Source organism: Equus quagga, chromosome 5 (genome assembly GCF_021613505.1).
Source record: "Equus quagga isolate Etosha38 chromosome 5, UCLA_HA_Equagga_1.0, whole genome shotgun sequence".
NCBI lineage: Eukaryota > Metazoa > Chordata > Mammalia > Perissodactyla > Equidae > Equus > Equus quagga.
In genome coordinates this window covers 103,395,816-103,421,049 of record NC_060271.1, presented here as the reverse complement: position 1 = coordinate 103,421,049, position 25,234 = coordinate 103,395,816, and the positions used below count along the sequence as shown (strand labels likewise).

General features: G+C 42.0%; 1 protein-coding gene across 8 annotated transcripts in view; it reads right to left on the bottom strand.

The window, feature by feature from the left end:
- The window catches only part of THADA (THADA armadillo repeat containing), a 308,391-nt gene that overhangs the window by 67,246 nt on the left and 215,911 nt on the right, over nt 1-25,234 (bottom strand). For all 8 annotated transcript variants that reach the window (XR_006888570.1, XR_006888569.1, XM_046660638.1 and 5 more), the window contains exon 31: nt 5,224-5,318. Coding sequence is in view for 6 of the 8 variants with exons in the window: in XM_046660638.1 (XP_046516594.1) it covers nt 5,224-5,318 (95 nt within the window). In the remaining 2 variants the exon portion in view is untranslated. The remainder of the gene's footprint in view (nt 1-5,223; nt 5,319-25,234) is intronic.

Below are 25,234 nucleotides of genomic sequence, written 5' to 3'. Positions count from 1 at the left end.
AGGTGCCAATCTTTAAAAACAAAAAAGAAAATGTTCAATTCAGTAGCTGTGAAACACACAAATTGAAGGGGTGTGGGCATAAGAGAGAAATAGAAAGTCCATCTCTCAGAAAAAAGGGGGTAAATGTTTAGTCAGGTCTCAGAGAGTGTTTCAGTAAATAGACATTTCAATGGAAAATTTCCAACCTGAGAGCAAATAAGTTTAAGCTGGGTTTAAAATGAGCAGGAGAGCTCTCCGTGATCACGTCCCTGTCCAGGCTGGAACCAGCCTCTGAGGCCGCGTGCAGTCCGCCTTCTCTGCCTCACCCCCCCAACTCCAACCGGAGACTGTAATTTTCTTTGCAGCAGGAAACTGATATATACTAATGGTGACAGCTGGACTCAGAAGAGGAAAAAGAATACAGGGGACAGAGAGTCCTTGTGGGTTTAAATCACTTTTTACAATCCAAAACAAAACCCCCAGATTTGGAATTTTTAAAACCTAGTTAATGGCTGAGGAAACCTCAAATGATTGGGAAGTACTAAGATAAAAGTTTGAATTACGCAAAACACATCATTATCTTAAGCTTTTCTAATCATCTTCTCTGCCTTTCTCCTTCACTGTTTCTCTCGTTGTTTCATGCCCTCAGCCCTCCAACGCGGTTCTAAGACACTTTAGGGGGAGGAACAGGCTTCCAAGGTCACTTACAGGACAGTGTTGGAGAGGAGACAGGCAGATCCTCTTCCACCCAAAAAACTCTCCCTGAAATTGATATTGCTTCATTTCTTTTGGAATCATTAGCTCTTTCAAGATTCAAATTTAGATACATTTACTGTTGAAATACACGTACACACACACACACACACACATGAATAAAACAGAATTATGCTGTGTAAAATAAGTAAAATGGAAAATAAGAGGAAGAAACCCCCCTATAATCACACCATTCTAAAACGACCATTTTCAGTATTGTGCTGCCTCAGACGTTAGTCTGGTCCTGCACTCCCCAACCTCCACCTCCCAAAACCCTAATACTGATTATCACAACGCCTGGACAAATCTCTCTGACATTCTGTGAAGGAATTCTTGGCTAGACTTTTCTTCACTGACAATAGGAACTTAGCTCCATAAGGATCCTAAGAAACCTATGAGGATGTGAGCAGAGAAAGAAATGTCACCTTGTCTTAAAAACCATATGACCCTACTCTCTGTCTTATCTCCTCCAATAATCTCCTTTGTCTGCAGGGTCAAGTCCAAGCTCCTTAGACTTCGGCCTATGAGGCCCTCCATGATTGAGCTCCTGCCTCCCCAGTCTCACTTCTAGTCACATCTGCCTGGCCTTGAATCCAACATCCCAATTGCACTGGCCTAGCTCTTTGAAGGCTGTGCTGACTTGTGCCTCTGTGGCTTTGGCCATGCTCCTCCTTCTGGCTTTAATGCCCACCTCCATCTCGTCCCTCTGGTGAATCTCTACTGAGTCTCAAAACTCCGCTCAACCACCTCCTCCTCTATGAAGCTTTTCCTTCCCTCCCAAGGAGAAATGACCTTTCATTCTTTAGTGCCTCAAGTGGATCCCACACACACTTCCTTTATAAAGCATCTGTAAGCCCTTATTGCATCTACTTACTTATAAGCCCAAGACATTTTCATAAGTATCTCCAGATATAGGTGCCCAACACGCCTGATGCTAGCATGTCATGTCTGATGATTGAAAACAACAAAAAATGATTCTTTTCTGGATCAGTCAGAGGGGCGGGAACATCCCTAAACAAGTAAATTCCAACGTGGATTCCTGACATTCTATGCCAGTGTTTTCCTAGAAAAGCAGGCATTTCTTCTTTCCTGAAGACGTTTAAGAATACAAGGAGAATTGTGAATGTGAGGGGTAAAGCATAATTCTGCCAGGCTGCAGGGGACTGGATTAGATGCATGTTTTCCATCTAATGATAATGATAATGAGGATAATAATATTAGTGCTAGTTAAAGCTTACTGAGCACTTATTCTGTGCCATGCAAAGCACATTCTTTACATGGGGCTTTGCATGTATTAGTTGATGCTAAGAGACAGATCCTACTACTATTCCCATTTACAATTAAGAAAAAGTGTCTCAAAGAGATTAAACGACTTGCCTAAGGTCACAAAGCTAGTAAATGGCAGACCTGGGATTCAAACCCAGGGATCTGGCTTGAGAGCCTATGTGGCATACTCCCTACTCTGAGCTTTGTGAGCTAATAATGGACGTAGATATATAGATATTTATGAACACATACACACGATATAATCATCTGATTTGAATTCGGAAAATGAATTTACATCTGATTGATGTATGAATTTAAATAAGATTTGTATCTTTTTTTTTTTTGTGGAAGATTAGCCCTGAGCTAACATCTGCTGCCAATGCTCCTCTTTTTGCTGAGGAAGACTGGCCCTGAGCTAACATCCGTGCCCATCTTCCTCCACTTTATATGTGGGACGCCTGCCACAGCATGGCTTGACAAGTGGTGCCATGTCCCCACCCGGGATCCAAACTGGGGAACCCCAGGCCACCGAAGTAGAACGTGCACACTTAACCACTGCGCCACCAGGCCAGCCCCTAAGATTGTATCTTGATGACAACTGTTACTATTCTAAAAACTGAGGAAAACTCTGCATTTCAATCAATCAGTTAATAACAAACCCATTTAATGAGGGCCTGCTGTGTACTTAGCTGGGGTACAAAGAATGTAAGGCATGATCCATTCTTCTAGGTACTTATAAGGTAATGTCATGACATTATCTTGAATTCTATACATCCAAGTAAGTGATCACCTTGTTGGGTGATATATTTAGCTATTGTTCAAACTGATTTTGGAAACAATTTATGAAACACACAAGAATAGATTTCATTACTTTAAGCTCACAGTTTATTTTTACCCTAAACAGTGCTATCCATCTTAATCAGCATTTTATTTGACATTTGGTTAGTTCTAAAAATCTTAATTCACCTTCAAAGGAGGAAACTTTGTTACCACTATTTGTGTGGATGTATTATAGGATACATACATTCATAAACATAGACCTAGATACAGACACACATACATATATATCCTGTGGTTTATGAGGGCAATTCCCAAAGGACTGGACAAAATCAGTACTTGTCGGACAGGAATATAGTATGAGCCCTATATGGAATTTTCGATTTTCTAGTAGTTACGTTTTTAAGAGTCAAAAGAAACAGGTGAAATTAATTTTAATAATACATTTTACTTAATCCAATATATCAAAAACATTATCATTCCAATATCTAATCAATATAAAACGTTAATGAGAAATTTTACATTAGTTTTTTCATACCAAGTCTTTGAAATTCAGTGTGTATTTTATTTTTATAGAACATTTCCATTTGGATCAGCCACATCCAAAGTGCTCAAGAGCCACATGTGGCTAGTGACTGCCACACTAGACAGTGCAGGATATAATGTTTAGAGCTATGGCTGCCATACCAGAAGAAGAGTAAGCACCTACCCACCGCACATCTTACTCTGTGAAGTAACAACTTTAAGAGGAATAATACATGGATGCAAGTGAAATCTGCTGAATAAAGGACAGCTTGTGATCACATTTAATTGGGGTCTGGCATCTGAATGAAGTGAAAGTTTGGAGAAAAGGATGATTCAAAAAGGCCAAAGTCATCTTCACAGGGGAGCCCAACTCGTGAGTAAAGATCAGGCAGGTGGAGAAGAGAGGGTATCTTACAACATTCAAGAGTTAACTCTTCCAGACAAGGAATAATGGTACTAATACGCCAAGAAAAACTTAGTTCAAATAAAATGATGATTATAATCAGCCACACGACTCTGAAAGGACCCTAATGAATGGGGTTGTAAGTAGAGAGCAACTCTTTCATGGTCGAGGCCCTTTAGATACTAAGCAGAGAAGTATTATAAAGCCATGGAATTTGGAACTGAAATACAAACAGGGTGGAAACCCAAAACAACTTACTTGGTAACATCTGATTTATAATCTCTTTATAATTTCTGGACCCCAGTTGGCTCAAGTGCAACATAAACTGGACGCAACCCTGAGGGCCCTTATAGCTAGGGTGACCTATAATTTATTGTGCAAACCTGGACACTTTCAAGAGTAAAAGGGGGCACATTAATAATGATGCTGACACAAGAGGTATAAAGTAGGACTGTTTTCAGCCATAAAACTATATGATCCTATTCTACCAAACGGATACAACAGCTACCCCTATGCAGGGACGCGAAGCTGATGAAAGTCCAGGCATGTTCTTATTACCTCTGCATGGCCACAGGGGCTTTGTGGGCTAATACACATTGATCCGGGTGAGGCGGGTTCGCACCTCCCCCTCAAAGCACTTTAAATTGGTTGAATTTGGGAACAGGGTTCCATATGGACAGAGCTGGACTCTGACAGCCTGAATATATTTACTGAAGACAACAAATCATTGACAGACTAAATGTAACAGAGGAAAGGCCTGGCCTGCTTGTACTCAGAATCTGACTTTGTAATTGTAGCCTTCTTTAGACAGGCCTAATCAATTAGAAGAGGCTGATTTTAACCAGTTGCAGGTTCATTACTCTGCATTCCAGTTTGTGTTGATGAAAATCAGTTTCAGTCTGTGGCCTGGAATCATGTACAGCACTTCCTGCAGCCTCTTATATAAACACATCAAAAAAATTTTTTATTTGGAGTTGCCCTTCTCCCTTTTAAGAGAACCACTTTGTGAATCATGATTAAAAATAGAACAATTGTATGTGGATCTGGGGCCCGTACTAGGAAACATATATGACCAAGGAACACATGTAAAGTCAGAACTTAGGGAGCGAGGGGTAGATCTGAGACAGTCTCAATTATCTGGGCTCCGGCATCAAATGAGTCCAGCTCAGTAATCTCCATAGAACAGAACTCTCAGTTATTGAAAATGCCAACCTTTCAAAGAAAATGTATGAAATAGGAAAGAGCCAAGGTCTTAGAAACACAGAAGGTATCTGGGTAGAGTCCGCAGTCTTCCCTGAATGACCAAACAGAAAATAAACAGCAAACTTCCAACTAAACAAGGGCAAGTTTCCTTGAGAAGCTTCTATGAGGGAACCATATGACGCTATGTTTAATTTTGACATGTGGTTAGTCTCACAAAAGTAGAAGGTGGGGGAGTGTGTGGCAGAGCCATTCAAAACCCCACCTACATTTCAAAGACCTGTAATCATTCCAAAATATGATATAACTGTGAATCATACCTGGCTGGGCGCCTTTTGCGGGTTTGTCAAGGCAGCGAGTCAACAGGAAGAGAATATCAATATACACAGCTCTGGTCACCAAACATGGATTTTGCCTAGAAAGGTAAAGAACAGAAAATAAATTGGTATTTTCTCCCCTTGAGGCCTGGGTCACAGAAAAGAGAAAATGGGTATTTTCTATCAGGCATGTCATGAGGCTTAGGGAGTTATAGCAAATGCTAAAAAAGACAGATAAATCACCAATAGTGAGAACACACCAGTAAGTCAAGTGAGAAAATGAAATCCTAGAGCATATGGTGGAGATTGGGCTACACATGTACAAAAGTGATAAAACTCTATGCTCTGGCTCCAAATAAAATACACTGAAAACAAACAAAACCACTATCTTACCCCAGTTATTTTAAAACAAGGAGATGGGGGAAACGACTATATTCTATTATTTTCCTCTTAAGTTGACAAATTTAGGGGAAACATCATTGGTTATGACTATCACTGATTTAGCATTTTGGAGAAGAACTGCACTCACATATGACAAACGACATCTACAGACATAAAAGGACCAACCAAGAAACAAACACACAAAAGCATCAACACACACTGGAGCAGACATTCCTTTCCCAATTTTTCTCAAATGGAATTTTTTCTTCTTTCAATAAACGGAGCAGTTCATTTTATTCTTGGAACCACACGCTGGAAAAGTAAGTGGGCTTGGATTTAGGGGTCTAGATAAAACAGGAAGAATGAAGACTTTCTTTTGAGAACAGTGTTGAAGGTCCCTGGCTCTGAGCCTCAGTTCATCCTGACCATGAAAAGGGTCCAAACCTCCTCGGTGTACTAATAATTCAGCACAAGTAGTAAAAACAGTAGGGACAGACCTGGGTTTGAATCCTGGCTTGAATCCACTTGTATCCCTGGGACCTGAATCAGATTCCTGACCTGGACACTCACCTCACTGTGAGCCACTGCGAGCATCTGATGCGGCACAGCAAGCCAGAATGCCCACCTCAGGGCCTGGAACCGGCAGACACTCCATAAGCGCTCATCCTCTGCCTTCTCTGTCTCCAACATAAGATTAGGGAGTGGTACAGTGTCCTGGCTAATGGATTTCCATTTTCTTCATCCCTAAATCCATCCTTCTCATCCCCTGTAAATTAACAGTTTTACCATTTCCCTAAAATTTATTCCCACTCTCTCTTGAACTGTCTCTAACCTATGGCTGGCATATGCTCTAGTATGAAAAGAAAATCAGATACTTTTGATTTAAAACAAAACTGTCTTGTTTCAAGGTCTCTCTGTTGCTGACCTGCCTCATTTCTGGCCCACTTACTTGCTTCACCTACAGCATCTGCTTGCTCCCTGAGCCCTACCCTACCCTAACTCCTAGTTTAGATGTATACCTCATGTTCGGCCTAATTTCATCCCTGTGCCTAGCCATTTTTTAAAAATTAGTTTTAAAAAATAGGTAACACATACACATGTTATAAAAATAACTCAAACAGTACAAAAGGGCATATAGTGAAAATTAAGTTCCTTTTCCACGCCCTCACCCTCTACCCATATTCTGTTCCCCTGAAACAATCACTATTACTGGTTTTTAATATATCCTTCCAGGCACATTCTATGCATTTACAAGCATTTATTGATAGCTACTCACTTGTTTATTTTTACATAAATAGTGGTTTACTACATACTAAGCTCTGAGCATTACTTTTTTTCACTAATATATTTTGGATATTGTTCTATTGAAAACACAGAGATTTGCCTCATTTCTAAAAGAGTTATAAGTGCTCAATTTCATGGATGTACCAGTCCCCTATTGAAATAATTCAGATTGTTTAGGATACTTTGCTGAGAACAATGCTGTAATAAAAACATATGTACATCAGTTTTGTGCATATGAATGAGTACTCAGAGGAGAAATTCCTAAAAGCTGAATCGCTGAATCAAGATATTTGCACATTTAAAATTTGATTGATTTTGACAAGATGTCTCTGAAGAGACTATATCAACTTATAGTTTAATCAACTGTGTGTGAGAATTCCAGGTTCCTTACAGCGTGGCCAACACAGTGCATTATTAAAGTTTTTTGACCTTTGTCAAGACAAGTGAAAAACAATACCTCTCTGTTTTATATTCTGATTATTTTATCATAAGTGAGGTTTACCATCACATCATACGCTTTTCAAAAAAGATACTTGAAGTTCTTTTTCTGTGAATTGTTTTCAAATCCCCTGTTCATTAGCTTTTGATTTGTAGGAGCTCTTTGTATATTAAGGAAAGCTGCTCTTTGATACATGTGTTACAAATATATTTTTGCAGTTTATCGTTTGTCTTTTAACTTTATTTATAATTTATTTTACAATTCAGAAATGTTTAGTTTTATGCAAACACATTATTTTTATTTGTCTCCTGGGTTTTATGTCACACTTACAAAGTCTAACCCTTCTCTAGATTATATGTAATACATATATTTAAAATTTTTCCCATATTTTCTTCTAGTACTTTACAGTTTATTTTTTTGCTGTTCTTGTTTAAACTTATCTCTATTTGGAATTTGTTCTTGGGGTTTTTTCCCCCCAAGTCCTGCCCATGTCTTTTGTCTCTATCCAGTTTTCCCCAGGTCTCTAAATCATAATTTCCTGAACTTACTCTTCTACCCACTATGAAAAGCCCACAATCTATGAAAACTTCTTTAATGATATTATTCGCAATTCTAGCACTTCCACTTTTTAACAGGTAGGACTTCCCCCTGCCAAAGAAAGGGCCACTCAAGAAAAAAAAGTGAGAAAACCCAATGCATTGGGTTAATGAATCACCAGATATCTCGCACAGGGCTTAGTAAACGGCCCGCAGATAGCAGGTGGGATAGATTTGAGCTAGGTGCTGGGAGGAGATGCACATGACATGATTTCTGACCTCAGAGAATTGTGTCTAGTTATGGAGACAAAAATAAAGACAAACTTTGGGACAGGATATAAGGAGTTAAGAGAAAAAAACATATCAGGATGGACTGGAGAAATGGAAATGGTTTATGAAATATAATTCCAACTGGGCCGTGAAAGATGGGAAGAATTTAGATAGACAAACTTGACAAGGAAGGGCATTTTCAGAGAGGACAATAAATGTGGGAAGGAATTAGTTTGGCTTGTCCAGGGACCACGGAGACCAGCTTAGGAAGATTAGAGAATGTGCTGAGAAGGTGGGAACAAGAGCAAGGCAAGCCAGGCTTTCAGGAGACGGGATGCTTTGTGCCAACTGGGTACTTCTGAGTGTAAAAATGTATGGCCTGCTTCCATGTGGTCTTATAGAGTCACAGCTTCTCATCCTGGATGTTTTTCTATGGGTGGAGCCATACAGAACCACAAAGGGAAGTTTTTGGGAAACTGGTTTGATTTTCAAGTCTAATGAGAAACGTACTTTCCATGAGATTTTTAGCTAAGATAATATATTTTTTAAAAATTTCTAAATGAATAGAGGAAAGGTTGCCAATCTCTGGAGCCCCCTGCCAGGCTGAAGTGTTCTGCATCTTCTCTTGACCTAGCACAGGCTGGCGACCTTGCTGGCCTCCTGGGACACTTCAGGGACCTCTTGGACTACTCCCATAACTGTGAGGCTCAGGGCCGAGTCTGACTTAGCCAACGAGATCATGGGAGGCTCCCTTAAATGCTGCATCTTTTGATTCCAGGAAACAGAAAGGATCTGGGGCCACAAAGGAGTCCATCCATGGCTTCTCCTTTGAGACTGACTCAGGGAGGAATTTTGGCCTGGAGCCCACCGTTCGTGGCTCCACCCTTGAGGACAGCCACAGCCACAGTCACATAACATCCCTGTCTGGAGTCAGAGTTGGGCTTTACTCTGAACTGGCTTCTAAGTCAGGAAAATAATTTTTTTCTCTTTCTTTTTCTCTATTACTTGGTGTTCTGAGTTGGAAATGGTACGCTTGACTTTAGGGTGAGCCAGAGGTTTGTTCTCGGTCTGTCAAGACACTTTGATGATGGGAATAAAATCCTGGGGAAGAGCAAGCCAGCTGGAGAAGCAAGCAAGCCACAGGGTTTTGGTGGGCTTGGGGATTTTTTCTACCCCTAAATGGAAAAATCCTGGCATGGGGCATGTATAATGAAGATTTAGAGTGTTTGAAAAAAATCTGAAGTGGTCAGGGTCTAACAGATGGGCTGAAAATAGCATAACAGTGGCTTTAGAAGGAGAGGCAGGAATCAGGTACTATGAGGACTAAGTTTACATATATAAAATGAAATGAAGGCTTAGTAAAAATCTTGCTTTCTTCCACTCTTTTTATCATTTGTCCATTGACAAATATCTGCCCGAGAACCTGATTAATACGTTTCTGTCTTGGGAAATCTCTGAACTTCATTAAATCTCCTGCCCTCTCTCCTGGAAGGTGGGGGAGGCAAAAGGCAGGGCAGAGAGAGTAGGGCTTCCCAGACACGTCCACAATGGCCCTAGTGTCTAGAGGACAGCAGGAGCTCTCGAGAAGTCTGTGATAAATTATTCACTTCTCCTGTCCCTTCCGGAATCCCAGGGGCTGCAAGAGCTTTCTAACTGAGGCCCATTCATTCAGAAAACATTTACTAAGAGGCTGCTGAGAGCCAGGAATAGTCCCAGGGTTTGGAAATAGGAAGATGAAATATTCAGTGACACAGTCACTGCCCTCAAGGAACTTAGAGTCCTGAATAGTGTTTCTCAAACTGTAGGTTAGGACCCATTTTGTTGGTTCTGGAATCAACTAGTGAGTGGTGACCAGCATAACAGAAAGAAAGAAAAGCAGAGAGGAAGAAGGGAGGAAAGAGAGAGTGAGGAATGGCAGAAGGAGGAAAATATAATCAGAGGACGTCAAAGTAGGAAAGGTAAATATTGTTTCCTTCACTTGTTTCTGTCAAGTCCTTGCCCAGAATGAATGTTTAACAAATTATCTTTGATGTTACATGGAAATAATTTATGAAGTACAATAATTTTAAGTAAAAGTACTGATTGATTTGTTCTCTTTTCTTTTTCTTTTCCAGGTAATAAGCCACCCTACAACATAGTGAATGGCATCAATATGGTTACACTTGGTATTCAAAATGATGGTGGATATGTTGAAAGTGAACATTCTTGAAATTAAATATGCTAAATCCTGAGTAAATCCCCTTTCTGTTGCATTTCTTTTTACAGACTGTACACATCTTATATAGACATTATTAAAATTTCAAACTGTACAAAATTTCATTTTGAAATTCATGAAATTTCACACATATACTGCACACAGACACATTAAGTCATACGTAAAATGTATTTCTTGTTGTGAGTGACTGTCAAAAAAACTTGAAAGCCACTAGTTTAGCAGGAAAAACACACAACCAATCATACTAGAGTATGATGGGTGCCCCAAAGGAAGGGTCCGCAGAGTGAAAACAAAAGATGGTGGAAGAGGGACTGCTGGTCCGCCTGGGTGAGTCAGAAGTGCCCTGGCAGAGAACTGGAGGATGAGGAGGAGTCTGAAACACAGATCACGGGCAGAGGGACCTGGGCAGGGGAAGCAGCATGTCCAAGACCAGGGCACATGACAGGTTTGGAGAATAACAAGACGTGCAAAGGGACAGGGGAGGGGAAGGAGAGCAGGAAATGACAGAGGATGGGGGAAATGACCAAAATGGGGGAGCTGAGGAGTGACCTTCAAGAGCTCCAAAAGCCTGAAAGGGTTGAAACCCGCAGTGGGAGTCCATCAGCCCAATCCATACTAGAGAGCTGGGATCCCGACTCCCCGTGTGAAGCCTGGTGGGCACCCTGGAAAGGACAGACAGTCCACTTTGGACATATTAAACTCTTCCAGAAGAATTCATTGCCATCTTCAGAGGATTGTCAACAGCTGTTCTGGCTTTAGGCTGCTAGTATCTGTTAAGGTCTCTAAGTCAAGAGATCTATCTGGACTTCAACAGAGTCAAGGTCTGAGGTCACTCCAGTCCCCAGGGAACTATTCCCACAGAATCCCGATGAGACTCATGGCTTAACTTTATTAATTTGGAGACATTTACTGAGCACCATGGGGGATATCCTACTTGGGATACAAAGAGAGGGAGAGGACAAAGTTCTGTCCTTGCAAAGCTTATAGTCTTGTGGGCGAGAGGGGAGGGGAAGGAGAGGATGCGGGTATGTGCAGAAAAATAAAATACACAAGAAACAGAGGGAATGTCATGGAGGACGGGTCTGAAGACACAGAAGTATTTGGCTAGTGAAAGATAAGAAGGAATTCCAGGCAGGAGAGTTCACTAAAGCAAAGATACAAAAGTGGGAACATGCTTGCTACATGTAGGAAAGAATGAAGACCAGAAAATCAAACAGGTGCAGCTGACAAGCCTGATGGCTTTTATGACTCTGGGTCCTGTGTGGTAGCAGGGGCTCATGATGACCCACTGCAGGCTAGTCCTCTAACCTCGGCTCCTAGGCAGGCTCACTCCAGCTCAGATCACTTCTGGTCTCAACTACCAGGAGCAAAAAGCGCTCGCAGCCTCTTAATGAAGCAGTGTCTTGGGGACCACAAGAGTCTAGCCCAAAATAGTCTGGAAAGAAGAAAACCAGAAAAAGAGAGGGAAAGTGGTGGGGAGAAAGGAGAGGGAAGGCAGGTGAGGAGTGGGGGAGGGGAGGAGAGAATAAAGAGAGAGGGGAAGTGGTAGTAGAGGGAGAAGGCAAAATAGTCTATAACATGTTCCCACATCCTGCCATGATCCCCTCAGCTGACACATGTCCAGCCACACCATGTCCTTTGCTTAAAACGCACTTCAAAGCCTGTCCTCGAGGAAACCTTTCCTGACTAACCCAGAAAGCAGCCTCTGAGGGCAATCTGAATGGCTGACTTAACACAGGATATTTTGTTGACCTTCCTTTGGTCTCCCAGAGATCCCGCTGGCCATCTTTGTAGTCCTAGGCAGTTCACGTCCCTGCAATGGTAGCTGTCCACAGACCAGCTGCTGCCTCTCCTTATATATGGTTATAAAAAGAAGAGCTGCTGCAGTGAGGAACCAGGAGATACTTCTTTGATGCAGACCGCATTAATTCATGTAAATGTGGAAGTGTAAACTAAATAAAAAGAACTCCTCTCCCTTCTGATTTCCATTTTTACCATAGCCCCCAGCCAAGCAACCATCATATGGCATTTCTGGAGAAACAATAGGGGATTTGTTTAAACCAAGATGCCGAATGGTCATGAATTGCAGAACATATATTTTTTTAAGTAAGTTATTTTCCCCCACTGTAACATCCAGAATTTAGATCTGCACACGGGGCCAGCTGGCAGCAGCATGCAGGGCCTGGCTGGCTACCCGAGACTGCTCATTTACCTTGCCCTCCCCTGAGTGGGAGAGGGGTGACGGCAGAGCTGCATTTTTATGGTATGCTCCAACTTCCATCCAGCCTTTCTTGGTCTGGAGCTTTGCAAGTGTTTATACTCACACCCACAAGGATAAGCTGCCCCGCAGCCCTCCTACTTGGATTTTCCTTTTAAAGAGAAGCCATCTTCATGTCCCACTCTGGTGGCTGACCAACTCATAGGGAATTCTGTGTGAGTTGCCATGCACGAAGCAAGAGCCCATGAGCTGTGAGTCTGTCCAGAAAGGGACCAAATGTCCCAGCCATGCACTACAGAGTACATGGGGCTTCCTCTGGAAAAGCAGCTTTTGTTCCTTGGGGATGGAATCTGTGAAAACAGAGGGCCTTAACCACCTTACCAGGGTTCTGAGTAAGCACTCGGCCAGGCCCGGCAGTCTGTAGAAGGCACTGGGCACTTTGTAGACCAGGGTCAAAGCCATAGCCGCCTCTGCTTCCCTGGGAATGCCGCTGCTCTAGAGGAGGCCCAAAACCTCAACGCCAAGGCCTCGCCTTTTCCCTCCAGCAAGGCTCACCTGCCTTTTCAGAGGACCCCCAGGGAGCCTCCCGCACCCCCAGAGGCCCTCATATTTTTCCATCTTTCTATTAGGCATCTTTTTCTCATTAATGTACTAACACTCAAGTTATGTGCAGAGAATGAGGAAAAAGAGACCTTGTGTGGGGCTTGGGATTTGTTCAAAGCCTGGGGAAACCGTTTCAGAGGGTGTATGTTTTTTATTCCTTTTATGAGAGATGCATGTTTCCCCCCCTCTGTGACTTGTTTAAAAGTAAAGTTTAATATGCTGCCAGAGAAATTGCTGGTTAATAACTTAATAAGCTATGTGCTCGGAATTATGGGAGAAAAGTAGTATCCAAGAAAACTTTTATTGTACAGTTTGGGGCTTGGAGGATATATAGCTTCAGTTATTATATAAAATGCTAACAGAAGTCTCCTTTCTTTTCAAACTTTACTTTCTCCCTAGGATTATAAAAAAGGATAAATAAGTGAGGTGAATGAAAACTTCTAGAAGCTGCATGAGAAGTGTGTATGTAGATCGCAAGGTGAGAATTTCTAACAGCAGGCAACAGAACTGTGCTACGTATACTTGACAAAGCATGCACTTGGAAATTCGCCCTGGCAAGAACAGTAATGATGATGATAATAGCAGCTGAATTTTATGAAAAGTTTTATCTTAAAAAAAATTCCTATTTTATCTTTATTAAATTCTTAAGACAGGAGAAAACTAGGCATTATTATTCCCATTTTTACAAATCAACAAAGTAGCTATATAGCTCAAGTGACCTCCCCAAGATCAGGGCAAAAACCAAGAATAGAATCAAGGTTTTCTAGACAAATTGTATCTATGTGTCCCAAACACAATCAGATGAAAAGTGAGACATTGTGCCAAACAATGAGCGTATTTTGGTTTGCAGCCACATGCTCTGGTGTTGTGTCCTGGGAGCCAGTCTGGGGGAAAGCAAGACTTCCAGCACAGCTGTCTGTGAGGCCATATGAAGGCCTGTTTTCAACATGGACGCTTATGCTGATACAGAATTAGTCATCTGACAGTAGGGATTTCCTATACATATCTGCTTAGCTCTTCTATACTTTCACACTCATTACTCACCACGTCCTTCCCTGCTCTCATCTATTTCACACCATCATTTTAGAGTTTCCCACTTTACAGATAAAAACTGAGGCCCAAAGAAATTATAAGCCACACCTCACTGGTTAGCAGCTGAGCAGGGACCAGAACCCAGAACTGCTAACACAGAGTGTACTCTGCCTCTCCTCAGCTTCAGCGAGGTACATTCACAAGCTTTGTCATTTGCCGAGTGCCTCTCAGAGTGACCCTCCCTGCGGTCACCCAGGAACACAGGGCCTTTGGGCTGGGCTGGTGAGGGTCCCTTCTGGCTCAGGGAGGGAACCCTGGAATAAACTCCTGATAGTCTTGTGGGAAGGTATTATTTCCAGAGGCCCGCGGGCCAGTCCAATTGCTGAGGAAGCCTGGGCATCACTGGCCGCTGAGGGGAAGGAAGGACAGTGAGGCTATGGAGGGTCTCTCTCAAAGCCGCTCCCTCAGCCCATTCATGTAAGACCAATCTGTGTGCCCCACAAGCCCTTCTGGCGGCAGCCTGAAGCCTGGCCACACAGGATAAACCTACTAGGGCTAGTTAGCTCAATATGAGGGCACAGACGCAGGATGCCAAGTGGGGTCTAAAGAAGTACTCTTGCCAGGTCTGCATGTTGCCCCAAAGACTGCTCTCAGAATTACTGACTTCAGTTAAAGGCACTGTTTCCAGAAGGCCACTACTGAAAAACAGTTGTATGACCAGGAGAATTAACTTACTTACATATTAGAACTTAGTAACATGTTAGCATGATTTGTTGGCCAGATCAAGTGGCAGTCAGCCAGCTGAGAGTGGATTTCTGAAGAAAGGGGATCCAGAATAGCTAAGTTTTGATGGCAAGAAGGTCTAGAGCATGGGATCCAAAGAAGGCAGCTCCTGAGAGAGGGCCTAAGGGGCAGCCCAAAGGCATGGGGTCGGCAGTGTTTTCTATGTGGATGATCAGGCTGCAGTACAACAAGTGGATCAAGAGGCAAAAACAAGTCTGCTATTTACATCCCTAACTTGGGCCATTTTCAGAGTCAGTCACATCTGTCAAGTAGGAAGAAGTCACCTGTCCCCTTGTGTCTATTTCCTCATCTACAAATAATGGTTAGGATTAGATCTCTGTTTTAAAAATGGGAGTCAGAGGGCTCCTCTTAGTTCCTTTTGGGCCTCCCAATGGGTGAGAAGCCATGCGGGTGGGCCTCTAGGCCCCCAGCCCAGCTTGCACCATATTTGCCATCTCTACTATATTCAACCTCTTGAACTTCCACTTAAGCTTCTGTTTGAAGACAGGATTCCACTGGATTAGATGATCTCTAAATTCCCTTTTCTTCTATAAGTTCTGTGGTTTTCTTGGTCCTCTTAGCAATGGTGAGAAGATAAGAGCCATGTAGTCCAAAATGCACACAAGCAGCATCTCTATCCCTATTACTAGATGCCCAGGCAGGCAAGAGGGGCTTCCAGGTGACAGAGAGCTGGTGGATTGTTACTAAAGAGCTTTTGTTAACAACCAGGAGGGGTTGGAAATTTTGCTGATCATTGGGAGGGGCTGGAAAGATTGAACACACTCCTCAGTGTATCTCATGTGCATGGAGACAGCAGCCTATTTATCAGTATAAGCCTGAGCTTATTAACTTCCTCTTAACTCTTCGATCAAATCCAAATTCCTCTGTCTGACATTTAAGGCCTGCCACAACTGGTCTCTTATCAAGTCTTTCACTGTTCTCCAAAACACACCATGTCTTCTTCAGCTCTATCCCCTCACTGGCCCACGATATATCACATGCATTCTCTATAGTATGCCATTGCACATCGTGTCCGCCATCTTGACATGCTCTTTTCCCACCACTTTTGATGTTTCTAAATCACACTCATGCTCTAAGACCCATCTCAAATACCTAACTGCCCCAGAAAGCCTTCCTTGACTACCACATTCTTTTCTGAATTCTTGTACTTATTATATGTCCTACAGAATTAGAACTTTTATATGAACATAACTGTTGGTGGTTTCACACGAATAAGCTCTCCTTTCAACTAGATTGGACTGTAACTAAACTCTGACAATAGAAACTCCATTACACATGCCTACAGTGGTTCCCACAATGCTGAGCACTGTACTAAGATTCCTTCCTTTGTACTTGGGCAATGAGACCTTCACAATTTACTTAGCAACACAGGCTCTATACCAGTATAACCTTACTCATTCTCCAATCTAAGAGAATTAACCTTATCTAACAATTAAATCTAACCTAGCCTTAAAGGCTAGACTTCCCCCTCCTCCTAGACTTCCTTGACATACCACCCACTACAAGCTGGCTCCTGTAACACACCTTGACCTCATTCCGGTGTTTACCAAATTCTTGCTTCTTTACAGTCAATTAAATCCATACCTGTCTTATTTCCTTAGTTTTTAAAATAGAGATAATATCATTCATCTCTATATTCCCCACTGTGCCTACTACTTTGCTTTGTCCTGCTTCTGAGTCTGAAGTGGCTTGAATTCATTGAGAATGGCTCAATGAAGGTAACCAAGGTGTTGATTTATCCAAAAGATGGAACATGTTACAAGCTAATGGGGGGGGGAAAACCCCCCACTATACTAGAGTTTCACATAATATTATGAAAATGTGTTGAGGACACTTAACGCTTGCATTCCCTTGCAAGCTGGGCCATGACAACATTGCCCAAATCTTACAACAGCAACACCCCAATAAGCCAACAGCTACAAGTGGAGCAAGACAGATATTTCTGAGCCCTTTATCAAGCTAATTACTATCTCCAGGTTAGGTTTGCAGATTTCTGTATTTAAAAAGTAGAAAGTATCAGCAGTTGTGGGTAGAATTCTGGATGTGCAGTTGCATAAAAGGACTATTTTTATTTCTCGATGCAATATGAAGAAGATTTGATCTTTGGCAATTTGCCCAAAGGCTCAGTTTAATATACTGATCACTCCTGAAAGCTTTTACCCGACTAGTTTCCATGAGCTCAGCCTGTCAATAAGAAACACCTATATACTCTTGAGCTTCACTTCTTCTCAAACAGCTTAGTCTTCAAGACTTGACATATTTTTAAAAGGAATATCTAATGAAGAAAATGTTTTGCATCTTGCCCACTGGTTTGGGTTGAAATGTACTATCTTAATGTTTTTCTCTGTTTTTAAAAAATACAAACAGGATCTCATCCCAAGATATCATGACCTTAAACATTCCTAAGAAGTCTGAAAAGGAACTGAACAAATGTCAACAAGCTTGGGTCTAAAATACACCAACTTCATTTCTCTCATCATTCAAATATGCCTGAGGCTCAAAGAGACTTCGAATAGGCTGAGCTGGAGGATTAATGAGGGTTCCTAATGAGAATATCTCACTCCTTAAAACCTGGGGAGGCTTTACAGAAAAGCAATTTTAAAAAGAGGCAAGAAGGAAAGCACTGGGAGAACTTTTATTTTGAAAAAAAGAGAGAGCAAAGAAGAAATAAACCAAAACAAAACCCAACCCCCAGCAATGCCTGGAAACTTGCTATGTAACTAACTATCCCTGTTAAGACTTGCTTCCCTTAAAGTTTTGGCAGGGACCACAAATGATAGCCTTAAAATGCCACATGATCATCTGGATTTTTTAACAATCCTTGTTGACTGAATTCATTTCAATGGCATGGGAGTGAAACAGCAACCTGCTGCTGCGGCAAAGGGCTGAGGCCTCTCTTTAGGTCAAGCAGTTGCGAAAGAAGGACCTCTTCCTTGGGGAGGGGACCAGTCCAGGAGGCATGAGGGATTTGGGAAGGGCTAGGGGACAGTGGGAAAATGGAATCAGACCTAAACCCCAGTATTTCTGCCTGGGAAGTGTAGTCTCCTGTGTGAATAAATCTGGTGGTTAGAAAATAAATGCTGTCTTCAGCTGTAAAAGCAAAACAGAATCCTAAACCAGAACTTCTGCAGTTGGCCACAGACCCTCCTGGGGCAGAACTGAGACTGCCACACAAAAGCAAGCCCTAGCTTTGTCTCTACAAGCATATTTTCCTTACACATTTAAATCCACAGACCTTCAAGGAGCATACCACTCAGCTTAGTGGGGATCAGTAAGTAAGAGAGAATGAGAATAAATAAGCATCTGGAAAACGAGGTGTACAGGGAAGGAGACATAGAAGTGACTGGAAGTATAGGTACTAGGGAGATGGAGGAGTAGATGAGAACACACGGAGGAGTGAATAGGAATGACAGGAGCACAATGGGGAAGCTGTATAGGGAAGTGGATGGATCACATAGTTAATAAGTTTCGGAAATAAGAATTAACTTGGGGTAACAAATCATTAGGTCGAGCACAAAGAGTGGGTCTTCAACAGACATTAGCTGCCTCCATCATCTCTTCCCCCCAACAGCACTGTTTTATTCAAAAATTTATTGCCCAAGGTTGCTTTCCTAGTAAGCTTGGGACCTGTTCTTGTATTCCAGAGAGCCTGTTTTTCTCACCAGAATATCAGACTGCTGTTTTTCAAAATGATAAATGTTCACTGCATGCCAACGAAGCATTGGTCCTACCTCAGGCACTGAGGCCACTGGGATGGCTGCCTGGACAAGGGAGTATGGACTCTCCACAGAGAGCGCTGGGGCCATGCAGCCACTCAGTGCTGATCATCCCAGGTGGATGGGGAGAGAATTCTGGGCTGACCCCTTCAGGAGTCTCAGGCCTCTCTCACAGCTCCAGTCACAAGCCCTTGAGAATGAGGGTGTGAAGGTGGAGTATTTCAAAGTGGGCAGTGGGTGATCACAGTGGCTGGCTCTCTCACCTTCAGCCCTCAAAATATGTACTGTGTCCCCGAATCAGCAGCATCAGAATCGCTTGGGAGCTTGTGAGAAATGCAGGGTCTCAGGCCCCACCCCAGACCTACTGGATTAGAGTCCCATTTTAAGCAGATCCCCAGGTGATTTATGTGCACATTAAAGTCTGAGGAGCAAGGTTCTAGGGAATTCTTAATTACTGCCCTTCAAAGCCTTGATATCAAAACACTGCCTGGACAGATGGAGGCAATGTAGTCCAGCAGAAGGAGCCCAGTGAGGAGCAGGGAGCTAGGTCCTCAACAAACGTTAGCTGTTGTCAGTCAGGATCTTATGCCTGGTGTGCTGTGTGCAACAACAAATCCCCTGAACTCTCTGGGCTGTACTTTCCCATAGGCATGGGAATGGGAGCGGACTACAACAAACGTCACGATTTTTTCCAGTTCTAAAGTTGTAGGTCTATGATTCTATTTGACAAGACTGTTTTGTTACTCTCTCTACACCGAAGCAGTGGTTCTAATAAACACTTGCAGTATATAATATGGCCTGGCATACAGAAGGGCTGAATAAATATTTGTTCAATGAAGTGATACAGTACAGTCTATTCTATCCAAGCCTCATCTCAAAAAAGGGAAAATGTGCCATGAGCTTCCAGGACAATTCACCACGCCAGAGTATCAGGTTTAAATGGCACCTTTGAGGGTAACTGACATAAATTAAAACATCTTGCTAAGGTAGCTTTTAAGTAACCAACCTCTGAAATTCACTCATATATGAAACTACACAATGGTGTGGGCCCTGACACTGGCACATCTGTGGAAACAAAGTTTTAATGGCTCTGTCTCCTGGGTAGCAGGCTGGAGGGACAGTTAGTCCATCTTTCTTGAATGAAATCTTTGGCCTTAAAAGAATACAAGTACCCTCTATAGCATGACTGCTATTTTAGTCAATGCTCATCCTTGACCCTCTCCCTCAAGGAGTCCGGAGACACAAGAATCCACGAGAAAACATCCCCAGTTCTCAATCTGACTGCATTTCAGAATCTCCTAGAGTTTTAAAACTACCAGTGCTTGGGCAATATACTTAACGAAAAAAATCAGAAATTCTAGAGGTGGGGCCTGGCATTGGGAGGTTTTATAACCTCTCCAGATTATTCTAACATGCAGCCATCAGCATTAAGAATTACTACCTGGAATAAAAATTCACCATCAGCCAATCTGGTACTTAATAAATGCCAGTACCAAGAGTCACCAACTCCTCCTTCTGTGGGAGCTCCGCAGGCACCCTAATGAGAGAAGCGGTTGGGAGAGGGCAGTGGTGAAGGACAGAGAGTGCGTTCTATCAAGAGACGATGGCCAGTACTTAGCGCTGGCCCTTTGCAGCCATCTGGGAATTGGGACCTGGTGTTGCCAGATCTTCCAGTTTTCAAAAAGAGCTGGAAATGCTCAATTTACTGTGAAATTTCCTGATTTTTAATGCCAGAAACTAATTTAACATATGTATTTAAACCCTGCTCAAGTCAAAAAAACATGTCTATGGCCAATTTGATCCCAAAGCAGTGCCCGTTTGACCTCTCTGAGAGTGCACACTATATGCAGGCCTGAGCAGCGCCCTGTGGAGAGTCCGGCAAAGACTCTTTATTAAGCCAATAAAATAAAATGCTAAAGTATGGAAGCTTCTGTGCTGAAATGTAGGAAGTAAAAACTGAAAAAATATCTACACTCTCGTGACTTATTTGTTCACTCACGCCAGGCTGAAATGCTGACCAAACTGGGTGTCTTATACACAGGGTTTATATCCCCAATTATTTTCACTGCAGAAAAGTAGATTTTCTTATACTAAAAGAGGTTTGAGGACAGTTAATGAAATAATATTCATAAATCTCCTAATACAGAGCTTGGCACACAGAAGGCATCCAAAAAGCAAAAATTTCCTTAACTCAATTTTTAAAACCTTAGTTAAAATTTTGATAGAGGTCTCCCATGCACTGTTGGTGGAAAGATAAAGGACCTACCTCTTTTAGAAATCAATCTGGCAGTATATATCAAGACCCTTCAAAATTTTCATACCCTCTTGACCAATTCAGTATTCTACTTCTGGAAATCAAACCCAAGGCAATAACCCACAATCACACACACACACACACAAACAGACACACACAAAATCATGCACAAAGCCTTTCACTGGAATATTATTTCTGACATCAAAAAATGGAAAACAAACTGAATGGTCAGTAATGGAACACTAGTTAGGTAAATTTAATGAATTATTTAGGTGACAAAAATATGCTACCTTTAACAAATGGGGTCTTCAAAGATTATTTTTCTTAATTCAAAAACAAGCAAAAGTATTTTATTTTTAGAGATGCATAGGTGGTAAAAATAGGAAGAAAAGCAAAGAAATAATTATCATAAAAAGTCAGGACAATGATAACCTTGAAGGAATAATAGGGTACAAAGAGGTTTTTTGTTTTTTGGGGTTTTTTTTTGCTGAGAAAGAATCACCCTGAGCTAACATCTATGCCAATCTTCCTCTATTTTGTACCTGGGTCGCTGCCACAGCATGGCTGCTGATGAGTGGTGTAGGTCTGTGCCTGGGAACCAAACCTGGGCCCCTGTGGTGGAGCACACCGAACTTAAACACTAGGCCACAGGGCTGGCCCTAAAGAGTTTTTTTAATGTTTGTCATTAAATAAATTATTTTTTTAATTGTGATAAAATATACATAATATAAAATTTACCATCTTAACTATTTTAAGTCTATAGTTCAGTAGTGTTAAGCACATTCACACTGTTGTACATCTAATCTCTAGAACTCTTTTCATCTTGTAAAACTAAAAGTCTATATCCATTAAATATTAACTCCCCATTCCCCATCCTCTAGCCCCTGGCAACCACCCTTCTATTGCTGTTTCTATGAGTATGACCACTCTAGGTACCTCCTATAAGTGGAATCATATAGTGTTTGTCTTTTTGTGACTGGCTTATTTCACTTAGCATAATGTCCTGGGAAGTTCACCCAGGTTGTGGCATGTGTTAGAATTTGCTTTCTTTTTAAGGCTGAATAATATTCCATTGTCCATATACACCACATTTTGATCATCTATTCATCCATCAGCAGACACCTGGGTTACTCCTACCTTGTGGCTATGGTGAATAATGCAGCTATGAACATGAATGTACAAATATCTCTTCAAGACTCTGTTTTCAATTCGTTTGGGTGTATACTGGAAGTGGAATTGCTGGAGCATATGGTAATTCTATTTTTAATTTTTTGAGGAAACACCATAGTATTTTCCGTAGTGGCTATACCATAAAGAGTTTCTAATAATAACAACAATTGCTTTCATGATATTGTTAAGTGAAAAGCTAGCTATCACTTTACATATATATATAGTATAACCTCAACTACGTTAAAAAAAAGTATAGGAGAAATGATGAAGTCACTACATGCATAAAACTGTTAACCAATAATAGTGGTTTCCACTGGATGTTGGTAAGAGTAGACTTATATTCTCTTCTTTTCCAATTTTATACTTGACTCATTTTCTATGACAAGCATACACTACACTGACAATCAAGAAAATAAAGTGAAAAGAACTCAGTAGGACACATTTTTCTTCCTGGTCATAACATCACCCATGGCACTTAGGTCTGATACTCCATTTATTTCACCACATTTACTAAAAGGAAAACACACACACACACACACACACACACACTTTTTTCCTTTTATAACCAAAGGAAACACTAGATAACCAAATTGATTTCTGAAAAATTTTAAGCCCAATATAATAATAATTCCAACTCTCAAAGTAAATAAACCTTTTCTCCCCTTAGTCCTACTTGACAGGGCTTTTAAAAACTCCTTCCTATTTAGGCAGGGCCTGTGATCCGGCCGGGACAGCAGAGCTGGAATCTGCAAACATCAAGGATGGCAGATGGGGCCCCGAGTGGGGACGGTGCTGATTGCCCTTTCCTGGCGCCCACAGCCAGCCTCTCCAGGCCAGCAGCTGACCCTTCTTCTCACTCGGTTTCTGGCCTGAGTCAGCTTAGTTTTCCTTCAGTAGTTGGTAAACTGCTTTCTCACCAAGAGACAGACAGTAAACTGGATTGAGGAGGGAGAGATGGAGGAAAAAGGGGAAGGAAGGGACTGGAAGGATTAACGAGCTGATTTCCATACAGACTTTGACATCTTGGAATGAAAAGCGGCCTGTAAGAGCAGAAGCCCAGGCCTCTTCTCAGGCTGTGTTGCCAGCTGGCCATTCATCACCAGAAATTCCCCAACAACTCCATGGCTATTGCTTAACCGCCTCATATAAATCCCTATTAATCCTGCAAAGTCAAAGCATAAATATATGACAAAAGCCTTTATTTTATGTGCCCTCAATTTCAGGGTCAAAATTTTAGAAACTAAATTGGTTATCCAATGGCTCCGATGAACTTTTTTAAAAAAAAAACCTTCTTTGGGAATAAAAGGACAAATAAATGACACCCTCACTAATGTTTTTGTACTTATTGGACTGAAAGAACTCAGACTAATGAGCAAATAAACTGTAGAAGAAAAAAGGTGTTGGTGCTAAAATTTAAACCAACGTTTTTTTTCCCAATAACGTTAATGTTTCATAGTTTATACTCAAAAGATACAGAAAATCCTAGTAGGCCTAAAGGAAAATTTATTCTTCTTTCAAATGTAAATTGCTAGGGACATAAAGAAGCCTCTTCAGAGTGAATTTGGCATACTGGGCATCATAACCTCTTTCATGGGAAAGGCAGGTGAGCTGGTGAAGACAGTGGTCAGCTTTGAGAAGGGCCCACTAGGACCCAGAACGGGCTCACGTGAGCAAGGAGCTATTAGCACTTCGAGGGGCAAGGCTCTCAGGGACAGGGCAGGAGTGTGACAGGCTGAAGCTGCATCACTTATATCCAATTCTCTACTTTCCTATTCAAGAACCTCAAGGTTATTTTGTCAATGACGTGAATACTACAGAAAAATGGATACATAGCGTTGGAATGTATTGTGCTCTGGCAGTGTGTTTTACTCCCAAGCTTTATTTCAGGCTCTGAACACATCCTGATTAACAGGGTAAAAGAGTGTGTTGAGGACCAAGAGGAAGCCTGGTGTTATGAACCATCTACAGACCACCCACGAAGTGTGAAGTTCACACTTGGATAATAAAGAGTTGACTGTACTGGAAACATAAAAGTGGCTTTCCTGGACTCTCGGCAAGGAAGGTGGAAACCCAGCGAACTGCGGTGATTCATGCCTTTGTTTTCTAGGGCTGGAAAATCACGGAGAAAAATGAGAGGAGGTGAGGGGAAAGAGGGTGATGATGATGAAAAGCCTGACTAGAAAACTGCAATAGGGTCACAGGGAAGATTAAAAGAGGTCAGAAGGACTTCTCTGGCTAAAGAGGAGGCTGACGGCGGCTTTGTCATCCGTCTTCAGGTATTGCACAACATGAAGGTCCATTCAGACGGTTGGCCTGTTACTCCATCAACTTCTTTCTTCCCATCCAACAAGAAGGAACGGACTCAGGAAGCCAGTGGAGGATGAATTTCTATGGCAGGGGCAGCAAGCTAAGAGGGTAGAAACTCCTTCCTTATAGCGCTTTAAGAACAGGAGGTTTAGGATTCCATCTTGGCCGTCTGGCTGGAAGCAGGGGTTTCAACAGGATGGTTTCTGGAGAGCCCTGAATTCCTGATCTCTAGAAATAATAGCTAAAAGGACCTGGCCTACTAATTGGTAAACAGATGAGCACACAAATGTGGTCACAATTCCCTGTTCTCCCAAAAAAGAAATTTTGGGGAAGCTGTCTAATAGCTAGAAAGAAGGCAAATGATACTAGGCTTAGGGAAGCAATTTATGGTCAATCAACTCCTTCTCTCTAAATAAAAGAGAGAAAACGAAAATTGGACTAAAACTGAGAGGTCAACCATCACTTTACTGGCATCAGACACTAGAAAATTTCCCCATCAATGCCCCTGTCCAAAGCTATAGGTGCTTAGACAAACATGGACTCTCGCGTATCATTTCCTTCAGGAGCGTTTACTGTGTGGCCCTCACGTGTTTCCTCGGCCTCGTTCTCTGCTACACGTACCTTATACTTTAGGTTCCAGAAGAGCTAACATCTTTAGAGTTCTCCATATTCACCATGCTATACCACCACATCTTTGCCTATGACATTACCTGAGCCTGGAATGCCCCTCCTTGCCCTGGCCACCCTACTCATCTCTTGAAGGCTGGTTCAATGCCAGCCCTCTC